This window comes from Amia ocellicauda, chromosome 16, assembly GCF_036373705.1.
Source record: "Amia ocellicauda isolate fAmiCal2 chromosome 16, fAmiCal2.hap1, whole genome shotgun sequence".
Classification (NCBI taxonomy): domain Eukaryota; kingdom Metazoa; phylum Chordata; class Actinopteri; order Amiiformes; family Amiidae; genus Amia; species Amia ocellicauda.
This window is the reverse complement of record NC_089865.1, coordinates 21,349,425-21,364,407: the sequence shown is the minus strand read 5'-3', so window position 1 is coordinate 21,364,407 and position 14,983 is coordinate 21,349,425. Positions and strand designations below refer to the sequence as shown.

Sequence of the window (14,983 nt, the reverse complement as noted above, 5' to 3'; positions counted from 1 at the left end):
GTACGATGGCGCAGTGGTATCAGTTGCAGCAGCTGGAATCAAAGTACCTTGAGCAGGTTGACCAGCTGTATGATGACAGCTTTCCAATGGAAATAAGGCAGTACTTAAGCCAATGGATTGAGAATCATGACTGGTAAGAACAGTGTGTTTCCAAAATATAGTAAAACAATGTAGAAGGAAATTCCTCCCTTTACACAAAGAGTTGTTGGGGTTGGGAACAACCTGCTCTCCCATATAGTTGTGGCACCACTGCGATCCTTCAAGAACAGGCTGGATGATATTCTAGGCTCAATTAGCTACTATTATCAGAACAAGCAAGATGGGTCGAATGGTGCCCTGTCATTTTTAATCTTCCTAGCTTGGTTGTATGCTCTCTTTTTGTTTGTTCTGTAATGTTTTTTAGTCTCCTAAAATTGGTTTCTATCCTCAGTAGATGCAAAGATATATGTTTTGTCTCTGCGTAGGGGAAAAGTATGAAAACAAACCCTAGAGGCTTTAACTGATAACCTTTAAGTATATATCTGTTCTGAATTCCATCATATCTAAATATCTGTGATCCTGAATTGATAACACTGTTTTCTTTGCCATGTTTTAAAACCCTGCAGGGAATTGGTTGCCACAAATGACTCCCTGGCCACTGTGCGCTTCCACGACCTGCTGGCACAGTTAGATGACCAATATAGCCGCTTTGCTCTGGAAAACAATTTTCTTTTACAGCACAATATAAGGAAGATTAAGCGCAACCTCCAGGTACTGTTCTTAATGTAGGGAAGCCATTTTTTTAGCATTGAACTAGAGCAGTATGTTACATATGTTTCTGCGTCTTTCTATTGTATGTACAATTTGGAGTATTGTAGAGAGACAAAAATCATAAAATGTGTTTTAGCGTAGTGATGCTTACAGGGCTCTTTTTAATCCTTATAGGTTCATTTTCAAGAGGATCCAATCCAGATGGCAATGATCATCTGCAACTGTCTCAAAGAAGAGCAGAAAATATTAGCCACTGCCAAAAAGACAGAGGTGGTATAGATTTTCTTCCTTTTTTTCCTGATTTTCTTCCTTTTCTTCAACTTATTTAGTTCTGTCTTTACATTTAGCATTTTCCTGTATTTATTTTCACTCAAATAGGATTGTACTGCAATATTTTATTCATGAGTGCTTCAGCAGTTCAAATACACTGTTTACCATGCATAAAGATAATTCGTGATCCAAGTGGAATCTAAATATTAACATGGTGTAAAACTTAGGAGGGAATTTGAATGTTTAAACCTTTTTTACATAGCTATAACACTTACCTCTTGGAAATTGCTGCTACAGAGCCTCCTATAACGTTTTTCTTTTATCTTCATCACCAAAGGACAATGTTGGGAACACCCAGAACAATGTGATGGTTGAAAAACAAAAAGAGCTGGATAATAAAGTGAAGGACATAAAGAACAGAGTGCAGGTAACAGTGTTTTCCTAAAAATACCAGCTTTGTTTGTAGTGTATTGTATATATGAAGTGATTAAAGCATTACCTTATTAGAATGTATCTCCTTGGGTTAAGATTGTAATCATATATACTCAATACAGAAATGGGTAAATATTCTGGATTTGTGTATTGCTATTAGGCCTTTCAGCACTACAACTGTCCAAAGCTATGTACATCAGTGATTTACTTTAATCCAAAGGCAATGTGCTTTAAATTGGAGCTTTATATCTGTGTTTTTTCATTGTTCTAGGAAACGGAACAAAAGATAAAGTCACTTGAGGACCTACAAGACGAGCATGACTTCAAATACAAGACTCTGCAGAGCCGGGGTAAGAAAGGAGTATTAAACAGTTCCGAGGTTGACATAAAATGTATTTAGTGTCCTCGTCCACATACAAATCGGGAGACTTTTAAGTCTTTCGGTTCTCTGCAAAGTCATGGACTGTGAGACAGCCTTGTCTTCAGAATCCCAGTAGAGTTTGTTTGGTTTTCTAACACTTTTCAGTATTCTAAAACCATTTGTTTCCGAGGTGCCTTACAAACCCATTGCTTCTTCACAATAAAGTAGAGAATCAAACATGGATTTCTAGAAAACAAAAGTTACACATGATATGGTAAAGAACACTTTATTTAAGCGCTATAATTAGCCGTGCGGTTAACGTTTGTAGAGTCATGCATTCTGATGCGATATGTCTTATTTCCACCCGTCTCCTTCCCAGAAACTGTGCATGAAAAGACCTGATTATTCTGCTCTCGTTGTTAATTAAATAGTCATTCAGACAAAACCCTCATCTCTGCCTTACTGTAACAATGTTTCACTCTTTGTCTCCATAGAACATGAAGCCAATGGCACAACCCAGGCTGACATCAAGCGAGAAGAAATGATCATCCGAAACATGTTTCTGGAACTTAACATGAAGAGAGAGGTATTGTTTTCAATCTGCTGAGTAACAGCACTACTATATAATATGCAATAATCATATTAGGCATTAAAATATACTGTTCTTAAGAAAAATCTTGCAAAAATTGAAAGGAAAAAAGTTCTGTTATGGCTTCTGACTAATTCAGATTTTGCATTTTGGTTATGATACAAGTTTACATTTTATTGAAGTTATTTGTGAAGCATTCATTACTCCCGTGATTTGCGTCTTCCTTTTTCAAAGAAGGAATGAGAAAAAGCGATTCAGAAAAATGGCTCAAGATGGATTTGAAAAAAAGTCCACTACAGAAACCATTCATAACGACAGCACTGTGCAATATCACAGCTTGTTATGAAATCTTGAGGTTTATATCAGGCATTGACATCATGAAATTAAACAGCTCTGTTTTTAATCCTGTGCTGTGTGAGCAGGAGGTGGTGTGTAAAATAGCCGAGGCCTTGAATATGGCGGAGCAGACCCAGTGCTCACTCATCTCGGACGAGCTGGTGGAGTGGAAGAGGCGGCAGCAGATCGCATGCATCGGTGGGCCGCCCAACGCCTGTCTGGACCAGCTGCAGACCTGGTGAGCCCGGGAGTGGACGGTCTTTAGCCCTGTACTGTGTATTAGGTAGGGTTGTGACGAAGTTCAAATCCGCATTCGCAGATGTTTAGCATGTTTAGCACATCTGAACTCCGTCGAATACTAAACCAAACGAATTCGAATTTGTAGCAAAATGTTTGTCTACCACTCAGTATGGCCCAGATGTTATTTTACAGAGAGAAGGTATGATGTGATTGTTACAGATATGGCTGTAATGCTGTCGGAGTGCACAAGACCAGGGTGCCGCTCCGAGCGGCACTTTTTAAATCCGTTAAGGCGAAACTCCGCCTCCGACACAGGGGTGTAGTGGAGCTGGGCGAAGCGGCGCCACTCTTTCAATTCCATGCTTCTATTTCTAAATATTTAAAATTATGAATACATGTATTTAAAACATTTCCTTGCGTGGTGTATTTGTATGAAATAATATGATGACAATAAGTAATAAAACTCGCTTATTATTGTAACAATTCATATAGTATTGACTGCCTTGCAAGATAGGCTGAAGTGTATCTTTCTGTACCACCCTACAATCAAATGTATTTTCAGTGTTGGTGGCATCTATGGCGAAGTTCACGTGTGTATTTTAACCTCACTCACTCGCACAGTATCTCTAGTGCAGCTCTCGTGCTGTTTTTGCAGGAAAATGCCTGGTTTGCCTGGAGAATAACACTTAAATACTTCCATCACGGAATCCATGGCTGTCATGTGACAGCGTGTTCAAATTAAACCGGTACAGCTATGCCTTGTGGCTTTAATACTTTGTATTGGTGTTTTAAAGGTAGGATTACAACATGATGTAAAGTATCTAATGGTGCACAACAGACCCACAACATAGAAAGCATAATATAATAGGAAAAAAGCTTTGTGCATTATTAACATAAAATACAACCTTTCTAACAATGAAATGTCCATCGGCAACTTTTTTTACCTTTTACATTTTGCACTTCTATAATGCGGTCATTTAGTGATATAAGATTAATACTGTTTATATTTGGGCGTACTTTTTCATTTTTCCAAATTTTTACATCATTTACTCGAGTATTTGGGTGTGACCCAAACATTTTTTTCTTGACCACATAACTGATGCACAACGTGCCCCCGCATCATCACTTCACAGTTAAACCCCTGCATGTCAACTCCCCCGTGAAACTCAGAGCGGCTTGTGTTTTTGAAATGTAATATGTAACTACTAGCTTAAAATACGTGCAAGTAGTAAAGTGACTAGCAATAGTAGTATTAGATACATGTTAAGATAAGAAACCATGTTGAATTGTAACTTTTGCATCTGAACAGTTAATTCAGAATGTCTGAAAACTAATGCAATTGTTAATAATAGTAATAAAAGTACCCCATTACATTCAATTTTAGGAATATGAGCTGAAGTTTTTTCAGCTCTATTTCACATTTACAGCATTTAAATAAAATGTTAAATATTTAATAATATTTTTTTTTAATTAAAACTGTAGCAAACTGATTTTACAGTAATACTGGCAAACACAAAATGCCCCTCAACCTACAACTAAATACTCTACGTCCGCATCCGACGGATTTAATGCTTTACAGTCCGCATTCGAGTATTAGGGCCTGTTAGCCTTGTGCATAGCCTGTCGCACCCATTACATGTTTTGGAAATGTTTCTTTCTCTAGCACTGTATCTAAGTATGAACCTGTTTTTTGTTCATAGTATGAAAGTAACTCAGTGGTCGTATAAGAGTAACATTCAAATGTTTTGGTTTGTTTAAGAAAAAGAAAAAAGAAAAATGCTTTAGTCCCCTGCTTAGGTGGTGCAAATAACCAAAGAAATTGATTCCAAGTTGACGTTGGTCAACGTCTTCTACAATTTAAAGAGCGAAACAGAGATGGCAACTTAATAAACCAATGACTAAATGGACATTAAAATGGCAGCAACTTATATTTACTGTATGATTCATATAATATTGAATTCTTTAAGAAAAATGTATTGAATTGTATTGAATCAACAAATGACAAATGTTTTTTGTATTCCTACTCTGCTTTCTGTTCCCCTTCCCTCTTTAGCAGAGCAAAGACATTTCCCCCTGTTAAATTCTCATTCTCAGTCAGTGAGTAAAAGCATATCTGACCCCAATTAATTAATGAATCCCATTCATTACATTCTTCAAATGTGATTTTGTAATATTCATCAAGATTCATCCCTGTGAGGCCTAGTGTCCACATTCTCCTCAGGAATAACATAATTTCTTGTCATCTTTATCTGTGATTTCTTTTTGAAAACATAATATGAAATAAAATATAACTTAAGTGTTTAGAAATATTTTCTCTTTCACTGAAGCTTGACTTTTGTTTTTCTTTGGGGGTGTATGTTGTTTTCTTGGGGGAAAAACGTGGCCTAGTGTAATAGGATACCATATATGGTAACAGTGACATGGACGGTGTTCGCTTCTGGTGTTAAAGACTGCCAGTGACTTTAAGCGTAAAGGTGAATTTATCTTATCAAAAAAATGTTTTTTTTGGTCTGAATTCAGACACACACAGGTCACTTACATTTTGATAGAGAAGTTCATCAATAAGGATCAGTGCGTCTAAACGCCAAACTGCCCACTGCTCTGGAAATACCAGCCATTGGAGGAAATAAAGACCAAATATCTCTGTTATCAGCAAGAATGATTCAGTAGGCTTACAAAAGATAATCGACACAATCGGTCTCTTGTGCAGGAGGGACTCCAAATCTGGTGTGGAACATGTTACTGCCAAAACTACAGCAGCGTGTTTACCTGAAGTTTTACTAGGCTAAATGTATCAAGTCTTGTTCCTCGGCACACAATCATTATCCTAAAGTGGATTGAGCTGGACCTCTGTGGCCCGTTGTTTCCTTCAGACCCCTGACACTAACTGTACTCCTGCTGTAGGTTCACAACTGTGGCGGAGAGTTTACAGCAAGTCCGCCAACAGCTGAAGAAACTAGAGGAGCTGGAGCAGAAATACACGTACGAGAACGACCCCATCACACAGAAGAAAAACTACTTGGAAGAAAGGGCGCTCTACCTCTTCCGCAACCTCATCATAAGGTAAGAAGGTACCAGATCCCTGCTTCACAAATTGTCCCCAAGCTTTGATATTTAAAACCTTTAGAGACATCTTCAGCAAGAACAATATTCACTTTAAAATAAACCCTCCCTCACCAAGACCAAAATACCTTTGGGATTAGTATCAAAACAGTTTATCCCAGTAGTGGAAAGTGGTTCCTCTTCTCATTTCTTTATTCTGCTCCTGGTTCTTCTGTTCATGTGGTCGTAGACAAGCACGATTGCAGAAGGTGTTCCAGCTGGACAGAAACAATGGCTTATAGTTTAGACTGTGTAGGGTGTATTTTTCTGATGAAAGTAGCTACGGGATTATTCTCATTGCTGTCATGATGAAGGGTCTGAGGGATTTGCTGTTTGTGTTTCAGTTCGTTCGTGGTGGAGAGGCAGCCCTGCATGCCCACGCACCCTCAGAGACCTCTGGTGTTGAAAACAGGGGTGCAGTTCACTGTGAAATTGAGGTGGGTCACACTGACGGTGACTGAAATGCACTGGAATGATTCCTTGTGACCCTTAGCTGTTTTTCCACTTTTGAGAACAAATAGTTATAGTAGTAATCATTCCTAGTTTGTTTCCTGAATAGTTTTTTTCTTTAATTACTATTTCTATCTCTTCTAGACTGCTGGTTAAGCTCCAGGAATTGAATTATCAGCTGCGTGTCAAAGCATCTTTTGATAAGTAAGTCAGAAAGAAACAAGCTTAATAAATATTGCCACTGATTCTAATTACCCCATTGCTTCATCAGTATCTGATCATGGCTGGCCTGATTGGTCAAAAAGGAATTTATATTTCTCAATTTTTCCTTTTTCTAGGGATGTGTCTGAAAAGAACACCTTAAAGGGGTAAGTTTAATTTCAAGAAACAGAGACATATTCCTTGTTTCAATATGTATATTCTTGTCCATGTTTCTAACGATGATAATCTTTTTTTCTAAGCTTTCGGAAGTTTAACATTTTGGGGACCAACACGAAAGTCATGAACATGGAGGAATCGACGAATGGAAGTTTAGCTGCCGAGTTTCGACATCTGGTAGGGCCTGTGGACATCTTTTTCTAAATTTATCCACAGACTTCTTGAACATTAGTCAGTATCCCATCCAGACAATGTCCCATGAATTTCCAAAGAAGCAAAACACATTTTAAACTGGACTCAAACATTGCAGGAAACATAAAACTACATTCACAGACAGATCCTTTTATGTGTATGTGCTTGTTGCTTTACTGTTTGAAGTGGTATTGGTTAATATCTGTTGTTGATTCAGTTTAATGGCATTCAAGTACTGTTTGCCAATAGATATAGCTTCTAAAAAAAAGCCTCTCGCCCCTAATTGTGACTGCAGAGGGAAGCCAAATTACTGCTCTCGCCAGATAAGCTGGCAGGTACAGACGGACATTTCAACCAGTGTGTCGCAGAACAATGGCATATACACATTGTGTGCAACATAGAAGCATTGTGACTAATTAACGTTGTTCTGTAAATACTCCCAAAGTTTTCTGGGTTGGCATGATGATACCTCCAATGTTCTCTTCACCCTTAGAAAGGTTATGAACTACTTATTGCTTATTGTCCTGGGACTGTGGACATTGAGCAACGTTTTCTGAAGTCAAGTTTGGGATATTATGCTTTTTAGTCTATGCATAAAACATTACCTTTTTCGTAAGTGTTTGGAAGATGCTTTTTCTCATGAGCATGCAAAACAAAGATGTAATCCCAAACTACAAAACATATTTATTGTAGACTAGGATATATAGCAAGTAGAAAATAAAGAAAAATAAATAATAATTACTAATTTCAACCCTGCTCACGTTTTTCATTATTATTATAATTAATAGTATCACAGTTGGAGCTAGACCAAATTTAAAATGTAACCCACCTGCAAATCGCAAATGATGACGTTCTACCGTATTGCATTTTGATTTTTTAATAGTATTAAGTGGCTTCTAACAGTAAATTTAACTGTAGTAGTGTACAGAATATCTTAGAACTGAATATCTTAGAAACTGAAGTAGCATCCAGCAAAAGGTTACATCCACATGGGTGTCTTAGCAGTGCCCCTCTTCTGAGAAGTCTAGCTGCTTGTCTGCTCTTTGTTTCCTGCTTTGTTACATGTATACTTATTTTCTCACTTTACAGCAACTGAAAGAACAGAAAACTGCCGGAAACAGAACTAATGAGGTACCTGATATATAGACATCACTGCTACTTTTACTTTAACCATCTACCATTTTCTTTAAAGGGTTATTTATATGGTTGTGACATTACAGTAACGTGGCATATCGTTTCAGGGTCCTCTTATTGTGACGGAGGAGCTGCACTCGATCAGCTTCGAGACCCAGCTGTGCCAGCCGGGACTGGTCGTAGACCTAGAGGTGAGTGATGTGTGCCATCGGCTCTCTCCCTCCCTTTTGCCCAATACAAAGAAGTGCTCAACGAGCGTTAAAAAGTGGAACTCTGGGAAACATTTATTATAAGCTCTTCCCTTAGCTCGGCTCCTGTGCTGCAGTTTTGATTGAGTCATGTGTTGTTTTTTTTTTTTTTTTAGAAAACATACAAGAACGTCACTCTCACAGTCACTGGTGCATATGTTATGTTAAATATACTTGCCATGTATCAAGACAAAGACAAAGAAACATGCATGGAAATGAGAAAAATGTTTTTGTCAGTACTCAGATTGTTCACAGATCTCCCACATGGATGTTTAATAAAAATGAGTCTTGTTTGCATTCCCAGACTACCTCTCTTCCCCTGGTGGTGATCTCCAATGTGAGCCAGCTGCCCAGTGGCTGGGCCTCCATTCTGTGGTACAACATGTTGACCAATGAACCAAAGGTAAGTCCTTCACTGCCGTCTTTCCACTGTTTCCACAAATATCCTCCTCAGTTTATGCAAGATACTTAGATAATAGACAGAAGTGTGTGATTTACATGACGTTTTAGACAGAATACTTAAGATATTAGCTTTGAGTAAAAAAAAAAAAAAAAGAGAAAAAAAAAAATCCCTTGTATCTTATCTGTATCCAGGTGGTGCCTTTTCTCTTACTGTTTTTATCTGCATGTGTGGTGTTTTTAAGTCACTGGTAAAAGAGTCAGGCAGGAACTTGCCCTGGTTGACCATTTTCCAGGATTCTCAGTCACCGTACATTAAAATGTTCCTTTTTTTTTTTAATACACTGGCACACTTCTCCATATCTGATGGCATCTCCTTCCCCCATGGCAGAACCTGTCTTTTTTCCTGAACCCTCCCGCTGCTCGCTGGAGCCAGCTAGCAGAGGTCCTGAGCTGGCAGTTCTCCTCCGTCACCAAACGAGGGCTGAACACTGAGCAGCTGAGCATGCTGGGAGACAAGCTGCTGGGTAAGTGGAAGTCTCGGCAATCATTTTCTAGATGGCGACAACACAAAGGTGCGCTCAGGAGTTTTCTCACTGTAGGAGTCTGAGATCCCTAGAGGGATTGGTTGAAGCCAGAGCCAATCCCTCAGCCACAGGTGGCAAGCCAGGTCCAAGAGCACAGCACCAGTCCACCCCTGGGCAAGAAGCCAGTGTCCCCCAGGCAACACAGAAAGGGAGAGTTTAGTGTCACCTATGCAAGCTGAACTCTAGGTTGCTCCTGCAAAGCACTGACTGTGCTCTACGTCTCTCAACAAACAGGTCCAAATGCCAGTAACAACCCTGACGGCTTGATCCCCTGGACAAAATTTTGCAAGGTGGGTATGTTTCAGTATTGACAAAACAAACATTGGAATTAGAATAGCTTTCTGACTTTTGTTTCCTTAAAATGTTTAATATCTTTTGTCACTAGTTAGTCACTAAATACTGTGTTGGAATGCATATAAAATACAACTGTTTTCTTCAAAATGAATTATTTCCTTCACTATCCTTTCCAAACTGGAGACATTTACAAAACATATATTTAACAAGGTGTATTACTAATTTATTACAGACAAATAAACAGACAAATATATATATATATATATATATATATATATATATATAAAGAGTTGGTACAGTGAGTGTAGTGGGCTCCTTTTTCTTTCGTTCAAGGAGAATGTAAATGAGAAAAGCTTTCCATTCTGGTTGTGGATTGAAGGCATCCTGGAGCTTATTAAACGACACCTTCTGGCCCTGTGGAATGATGGGTAAGCTTCTTCGAGACAAATGAGGCTTCACTCTTTCTGGGCTAAAAACCCTTGTTGCCAAATGACACAGGAAAGTGTGTAGCAATGCATTGATTCTTGTTTAAAACATTATGCTCAATTATTAATCAACAGCAGACAAATATTAAGAGACAGCTGTTCACAATATATTTAATCAGGCATTGGCCGCTCTTAGTGCTGCTGGTCTATTGATGGAAGAAAACCACTGACTTCTGCAGCAACAGATAGATTTGAAGCACCTTGCCTTCCATAGATTTAAACCAACTTCACTAACTGCAAAAGGTCACCCGCCAAAGTCAGCCATTGGGGGCAGATATGGAAAGGGGACACTTCAAGTCTAAGGCAGATTTGATATGACTGATCTTTGGAAACCCATTTTAATTTAGTCCGGGTTAACGCAGTGTAGAAGGGAAGGAGTAATACAGCCCCCCCCCTTTAGTCACACGCCAGTCTTTGTTTTGCAGTTGATGTTTCTGTGTAACAGTTATGGATATATACAGAATATATTCACAGTGCTGATTACATATCATTCATTTATCCTTATTTGTTTTCCTCTCCTTGATTAATTTAATCAACAGCTATCCTGAGTTTCATACATGTATCTTACAGGAAAAAGTAATTTAAAATATCTGCTTTCACTACCTAGCAAGAATGCTTTACACTCATCTACCAAAAGGCTGTGCTTTTGCATGACAAAATTCAAGTTCAAATTCAATTCAAATTACACTCAGACTGGCCTGACATTTTGACATTCCCGGAGGCCCTGTCTGCATGTGATGTGTGTCCTCTCTCCCAGGTGCATCATGGGCTTCGTCAGTAAGGAGAGGGAGCGCACTCTGCTGAAGGACAGGAGTCCAGGCACATTTCTGCTGAGGTTCAGTGAGAGCAGTCGTGAGGGAGCCATCACTTTCACCTGGGTGGAGCGGTCACAGAACGGTGAGATTTAGTGCCACTCCAAAAACAAAAATACTGTTAAAACACGATTTTCAAAACAGGGCAGAAGCCCCATCGGTTTATGTCTTTCCCTTTTTATTTTGGTAAGCTTCCCCATTTTTTGAATACTTTGTGGTTACAAAACAAAGCCCAGATGTATATGCCTTGATAACGGTGCTCTGGGTTAATAAAACAAGCCTGTTAGGGTGAAGTAATTCCAAGATTTTGTGGAGCATTCAGTGCCCATGTCAGGGTGGTGGTCTTTGGGTTTGGTGGGTTTGATGCTGTTTTGGTGCTCAGGGGGAGTGCTTTTGATGGTGGTTCAGTTCCAAGTGGGGTCTACACTTGCCTCGCTTCCCTTACAGTCTACGTATAATTTGTCTCCTGCCTACTTTTGCTTAACTTTTAAGCTAACTTAAAGTGTTCCCGTGCCGTACCAGATGAACCGCAGTTCCATGCAGTGGAGCCCTACACCAAGAAGGAGCTGTCGGCCGTCTCCTTCCCCGACATCGTCCGCAATTACAAAGTCATGGCGGCCGAGAACATTCCCGAAAATCCGCTGCGTTTCCTGTATCCCAACATGCCCAAGGACAGCGCGTTTGGGAAATACTATTCCAGACCCACAGAAAGTAAGCACCTGCCGTGTGGTTTATGATTACGAAAGTGGATTTCCCAAAACGTGTCCCGTGACAAGTTAAGAAAGTGATCTACCAAGTTATAGCAAACCATAACAATATCTTCAAATGCAGACACAGTGACATCATGCCAATGTATTTCCTTCTGTAGCATCTGAGCCCATGGATGTTGAAAATCCCACACCGCATGGCTACATCAAGACAGAGTTAATCTCCGTATCAGAAGTGTAAGTATGCTGTTCATTTTTCCATTTTGTCGATAGACGGCATCGAAGCACTGCAATCCAGCGCAGTAGAGTATTTGTGCTGAAAGGTTTTCATGTATTTTTGAGATGTTCTGCTTGTGAACTTCAGGAGTTAATGTTCTCACTCAGCAAAATATTTCTTATTGACAGACTTTGCCACACACAGACTGCTGGTTTATGGAAAACAAAACACTCAAGAACAAAACCTCAAAGATTTTCTTTTTTGCCTGTGTACAATCATTAGCAGAGCTGACTCAGCAATACAAGATTACGTTTTTAAATTGTTTTTACACTGCTTTTGATTTAACTGAAGATCTGGATATGGATTTATGTAACAGTGAGATTAGTTTCTGAATGAATGGAAGAATTCAGGTTTAATTAAACAGATAATCAAACAGTTTATCTTTGGAAAACGGGGCAGCTGTTACTAGTAACTAGTAGGTTTCGTGGTTATGACGTCAGGCAACTGGAAATTATAACCATTCAGCACAGCAGGTGAGGCAGAGACTGGAATTCACCTAAAACCTACAGAGACACAAGAAGGCAACTCTGGCAAAATGGTGTCGAGCCAACGACAGGCTTGTGAGTGTGCCAACCAGGACTAGTGCGAGTCAAGGCGCAGACTTTACAGCAGACTCTATAGGTGTCATATACATGATCTTTTGAAATGAGACCTGTGAAAATGTGGAATTGGACCAGTTCAGATTAGACCAGTTTGGTCATGGAAAGCTCAAATGGAAAACAAGATGACCTGGGGCTCTCAAAGATTGGAGTTGGATCTTTTTTTGGTTTTGCGGTTGTTTGGACAAAGCTTTACGTTCTTAAATCTGATAAAGTGTAACACTCAAAACGATATACTCGCAATTTGAGTATGATTGACTGTGGCACATAGGAGAATATTCTACTTCTTTTCCCCTGAGTAGGAGTTGGGAGGCAGCCAACCAGAACAGAATATGTTATTTCAGTGGCAGGCAACTTTTAAGAAAAAATATGAAGACGTCCGGCTTTTCTGTTTTACTTGATTGTTTGACTGTGGGAGAGCTGTCAATATAGGAAGATTGGGCCTAAATACAGTCATCTTAAAATAGGCTTTCCAAAAAAAAAGTATATAATTAATCTTAAAAAAAAAAAAAAAGCACGCATATGGGCCTCTATTAAATCAAAACTCCCACCCAACTGAAAAAGTAAACACCCGGTTCGTTTTGCTTGCAAGAGGTTTTTGCTATCGCCTTATAGACACTGACATGAAGTCCTGAAAAGTCTTAATTTTATCGCCTTGATCAGTAAACCTTTAAACATAATTTTGCATATTTATTGTAATTATTTAACGGTTTATTCAGTTCATAAAACAGAGTAACATTGAATACTCTTTTGTGCCATTGATGTTTCCAACCGATACCAGAAAGACGCATATAACTTAAGAACAAATCTATAGTATATTATCTATATGAGGCATATTAGAAACAGATGAGATTGAGTGCATGGTGAAATAAGAGGGAAAGATGGAAGAAACATGGCCATTATATATCAAAATCTAATTATAGCAAAGAAGATGTAGGCAACGTTTTTTATATTATCAGTGACTTCATTGTATTTTTGTTGTTGTTGCTATATGTTTCTTTGCTCTGCAGAAGAAAAAGAAAACCGTTAATGGCAATCATAATTTTGTCTTCTATCTTTTAGTCATCCCTCTCGACTTCAGTCGACAGAAACCATGTTGCCTTTATCTCCTGAAGACTTTGGAGAGCTCACGCGGATTATAAATCCTGCGGAAATTGACACGGTGGTATGTTCAGTGGTTTCTCGTTAAAATGCCCGTGATAGTGCACTGTCGCAGCATGAGATCTTCTTTCTGTTTTAACCTGCTTTGCTAAACTTGTAACAGATACAACCTGTTATTTGAGATTTTTGTTGGCAGATCTTGCTTTGTTTGCACCGATCAAACAAAAATAACAGCAGTAACACCAATCGCGCCTGTTTCTCAAAGTCTCTGGATCTGCCAAAACCAAAAATGGTTACCTCAGTTGATTTGATAATTCATTCATATTTGCTTGGTGAGCTTAGAAGTCAGAAACAACCGAAGGTAGATAAATTCCCTGCATCACATAAAATACAGTAACAATAAAATGGCTATATAAATAAATGCAGTTTAATACATTTGGGAAATGAAATGTTATTTTTTATGAGACATTGTTTTGTTGGAGATAAGTGCAGTACATAGTGATTTTCTGCTCCACACAGTAAGAGGAAAAGCATCCCTTTCTTTAATGTATAACTAGGGAAATATTCAAGTGTTTAATCATCATCGGCAAAACAAGATATAAGTAAGAAATGGATGTGTTTCAACAAGTCAGCAATGACATTACAGAATGGATTTCAAAACCACAAACCTGCTGACATGTAGCTTTTGTAGCTTCAGTTTGCAAACCTATTGTGATAGTGATCTAACCAGGGTTCCCACACCTTCTTAACAATCAAATTCAAGGACTTTTCAAGGAATTTCCAGGCCCAATCCCCTCAAATTCAAGGACCCAAGTTACACGGCATAGTTTGAGCTCAAGGTTAATTACTGTTACAAAACTGAGAATTTTTATTATGAGAACTAGCAGGCTTTACAGAAGCTCACAGACAACAATTGAATGTATAAGTAAAAAAAACTAAAACCTTAAATATTCTTGCACAAAATATATAAATGCAAGCACTTTCAATGACCCATGTCTATTTTAAAAAACGTTCAAGGCCTTGATTTTTTTTTTTTTTTTTTTTTATCTCAAATTCACAAACTTTCAAGGATTTCAAGTACCTTGGGAACCCTGTCTAACACTTACAAGCATATCTCAGTGTTTGATCTGACAGATTGGAATTTTAGAATGCTTTGTTTTCACGTTTGACAATGGAGAACTGCATTCTGGGAAAGACAGTAACACCCCTTAGCGTACTTGAGAAACATATTTGACTCGAT

General features: G+C 38.6%; 1 protein-coding gene across 1 annotated transcript in view; it reads left to right on the top strand.

Moving 5' to 3' along the window:
* stat4 (signal transducer and activator of transcription 4) overlaps positions 1 to 14,983 on the top strand; it is a 71,780-nt gene that overhangs the window by 53,271 nt on the left and 3,526 nt on the right. The window contains exons 26-47 of the mRNA XM_066688538.1: positions 2 to 133; positions 606 to 750; positions 925 to 1,020; positions 1,358 to 1,447; positions 1,724 to 1,802; positions 2,308 to 2,399; positions 2,825 to 2,976; positions 5,883 to 6,041; positions 6,425 to 6,517; positions 6,675 to 6,734; positions 6,869 to 6,898; positions 6,992 to 7,085; positions 8,190 to 8,231; positions 8,342 to 8,425; positions 8,787 to 8,885; positions 9,273 to 9,408; positions 9,703 to 9,758; positions 10,096 to 10,190; positions 11,005 to 11,144; positions 11,582 to 11,770; positions 11,928 to 12,003; positions 13,705 to 13,807. Coding sequence (XP_066544635.1) covers positions 2 to 133; positions 606 to 750; positions 925 to 1,020; positions 1,358 to 1,447; positions 1,724 to 1,802; positions 2,308 to 2,399; positions 2,825 to 2,976; positions 5,883 to 6,041; positions 6,425 to 6,517; positions 6,675 to 6,734; positions 6,869 to 6,898; positions 6,992 to 7,085; positions 8,190 to 8,231; positions 8,342 to 8,425; positions 8,787 to 8,885; positions 9,273 to 9,408; positions 9,703 to 9,758; positions 10,096 to 10,190; positions 11,005 to 11,144; positions 11,582 to 11,770; positions 11,928 to 12,003; positions 13,705 to 13,807 — 2,242 coding nt within the window. The remainder of the gene's footprint in view (position 1; positions 134 to 605; positions 751 to 924; positions 1,021 to 1,357; positions 1,448 to 1,723; positions 1,803 to 2,307; positions 2,400 to 2,824; positions 2,977 to 5,882; positions 6,042 to 6,424; positions 6,518 to 6,674; positions 6,735 to 6,868; positions 6,899 to 6,991; positions 7,086 to 8,189; positions 8,232 to 8,341; positions 8,426 to 8,786; positions 8,886 to 9,272; positions 9,409 to 9,702; positions 9,759 to 10,095; positions 10,191 to 11,004; positions 11,145 to 11,581; positions 11,771 to 11,927; positions 12,004 to 13,704; positions 13,808 to 14,983) is intronic.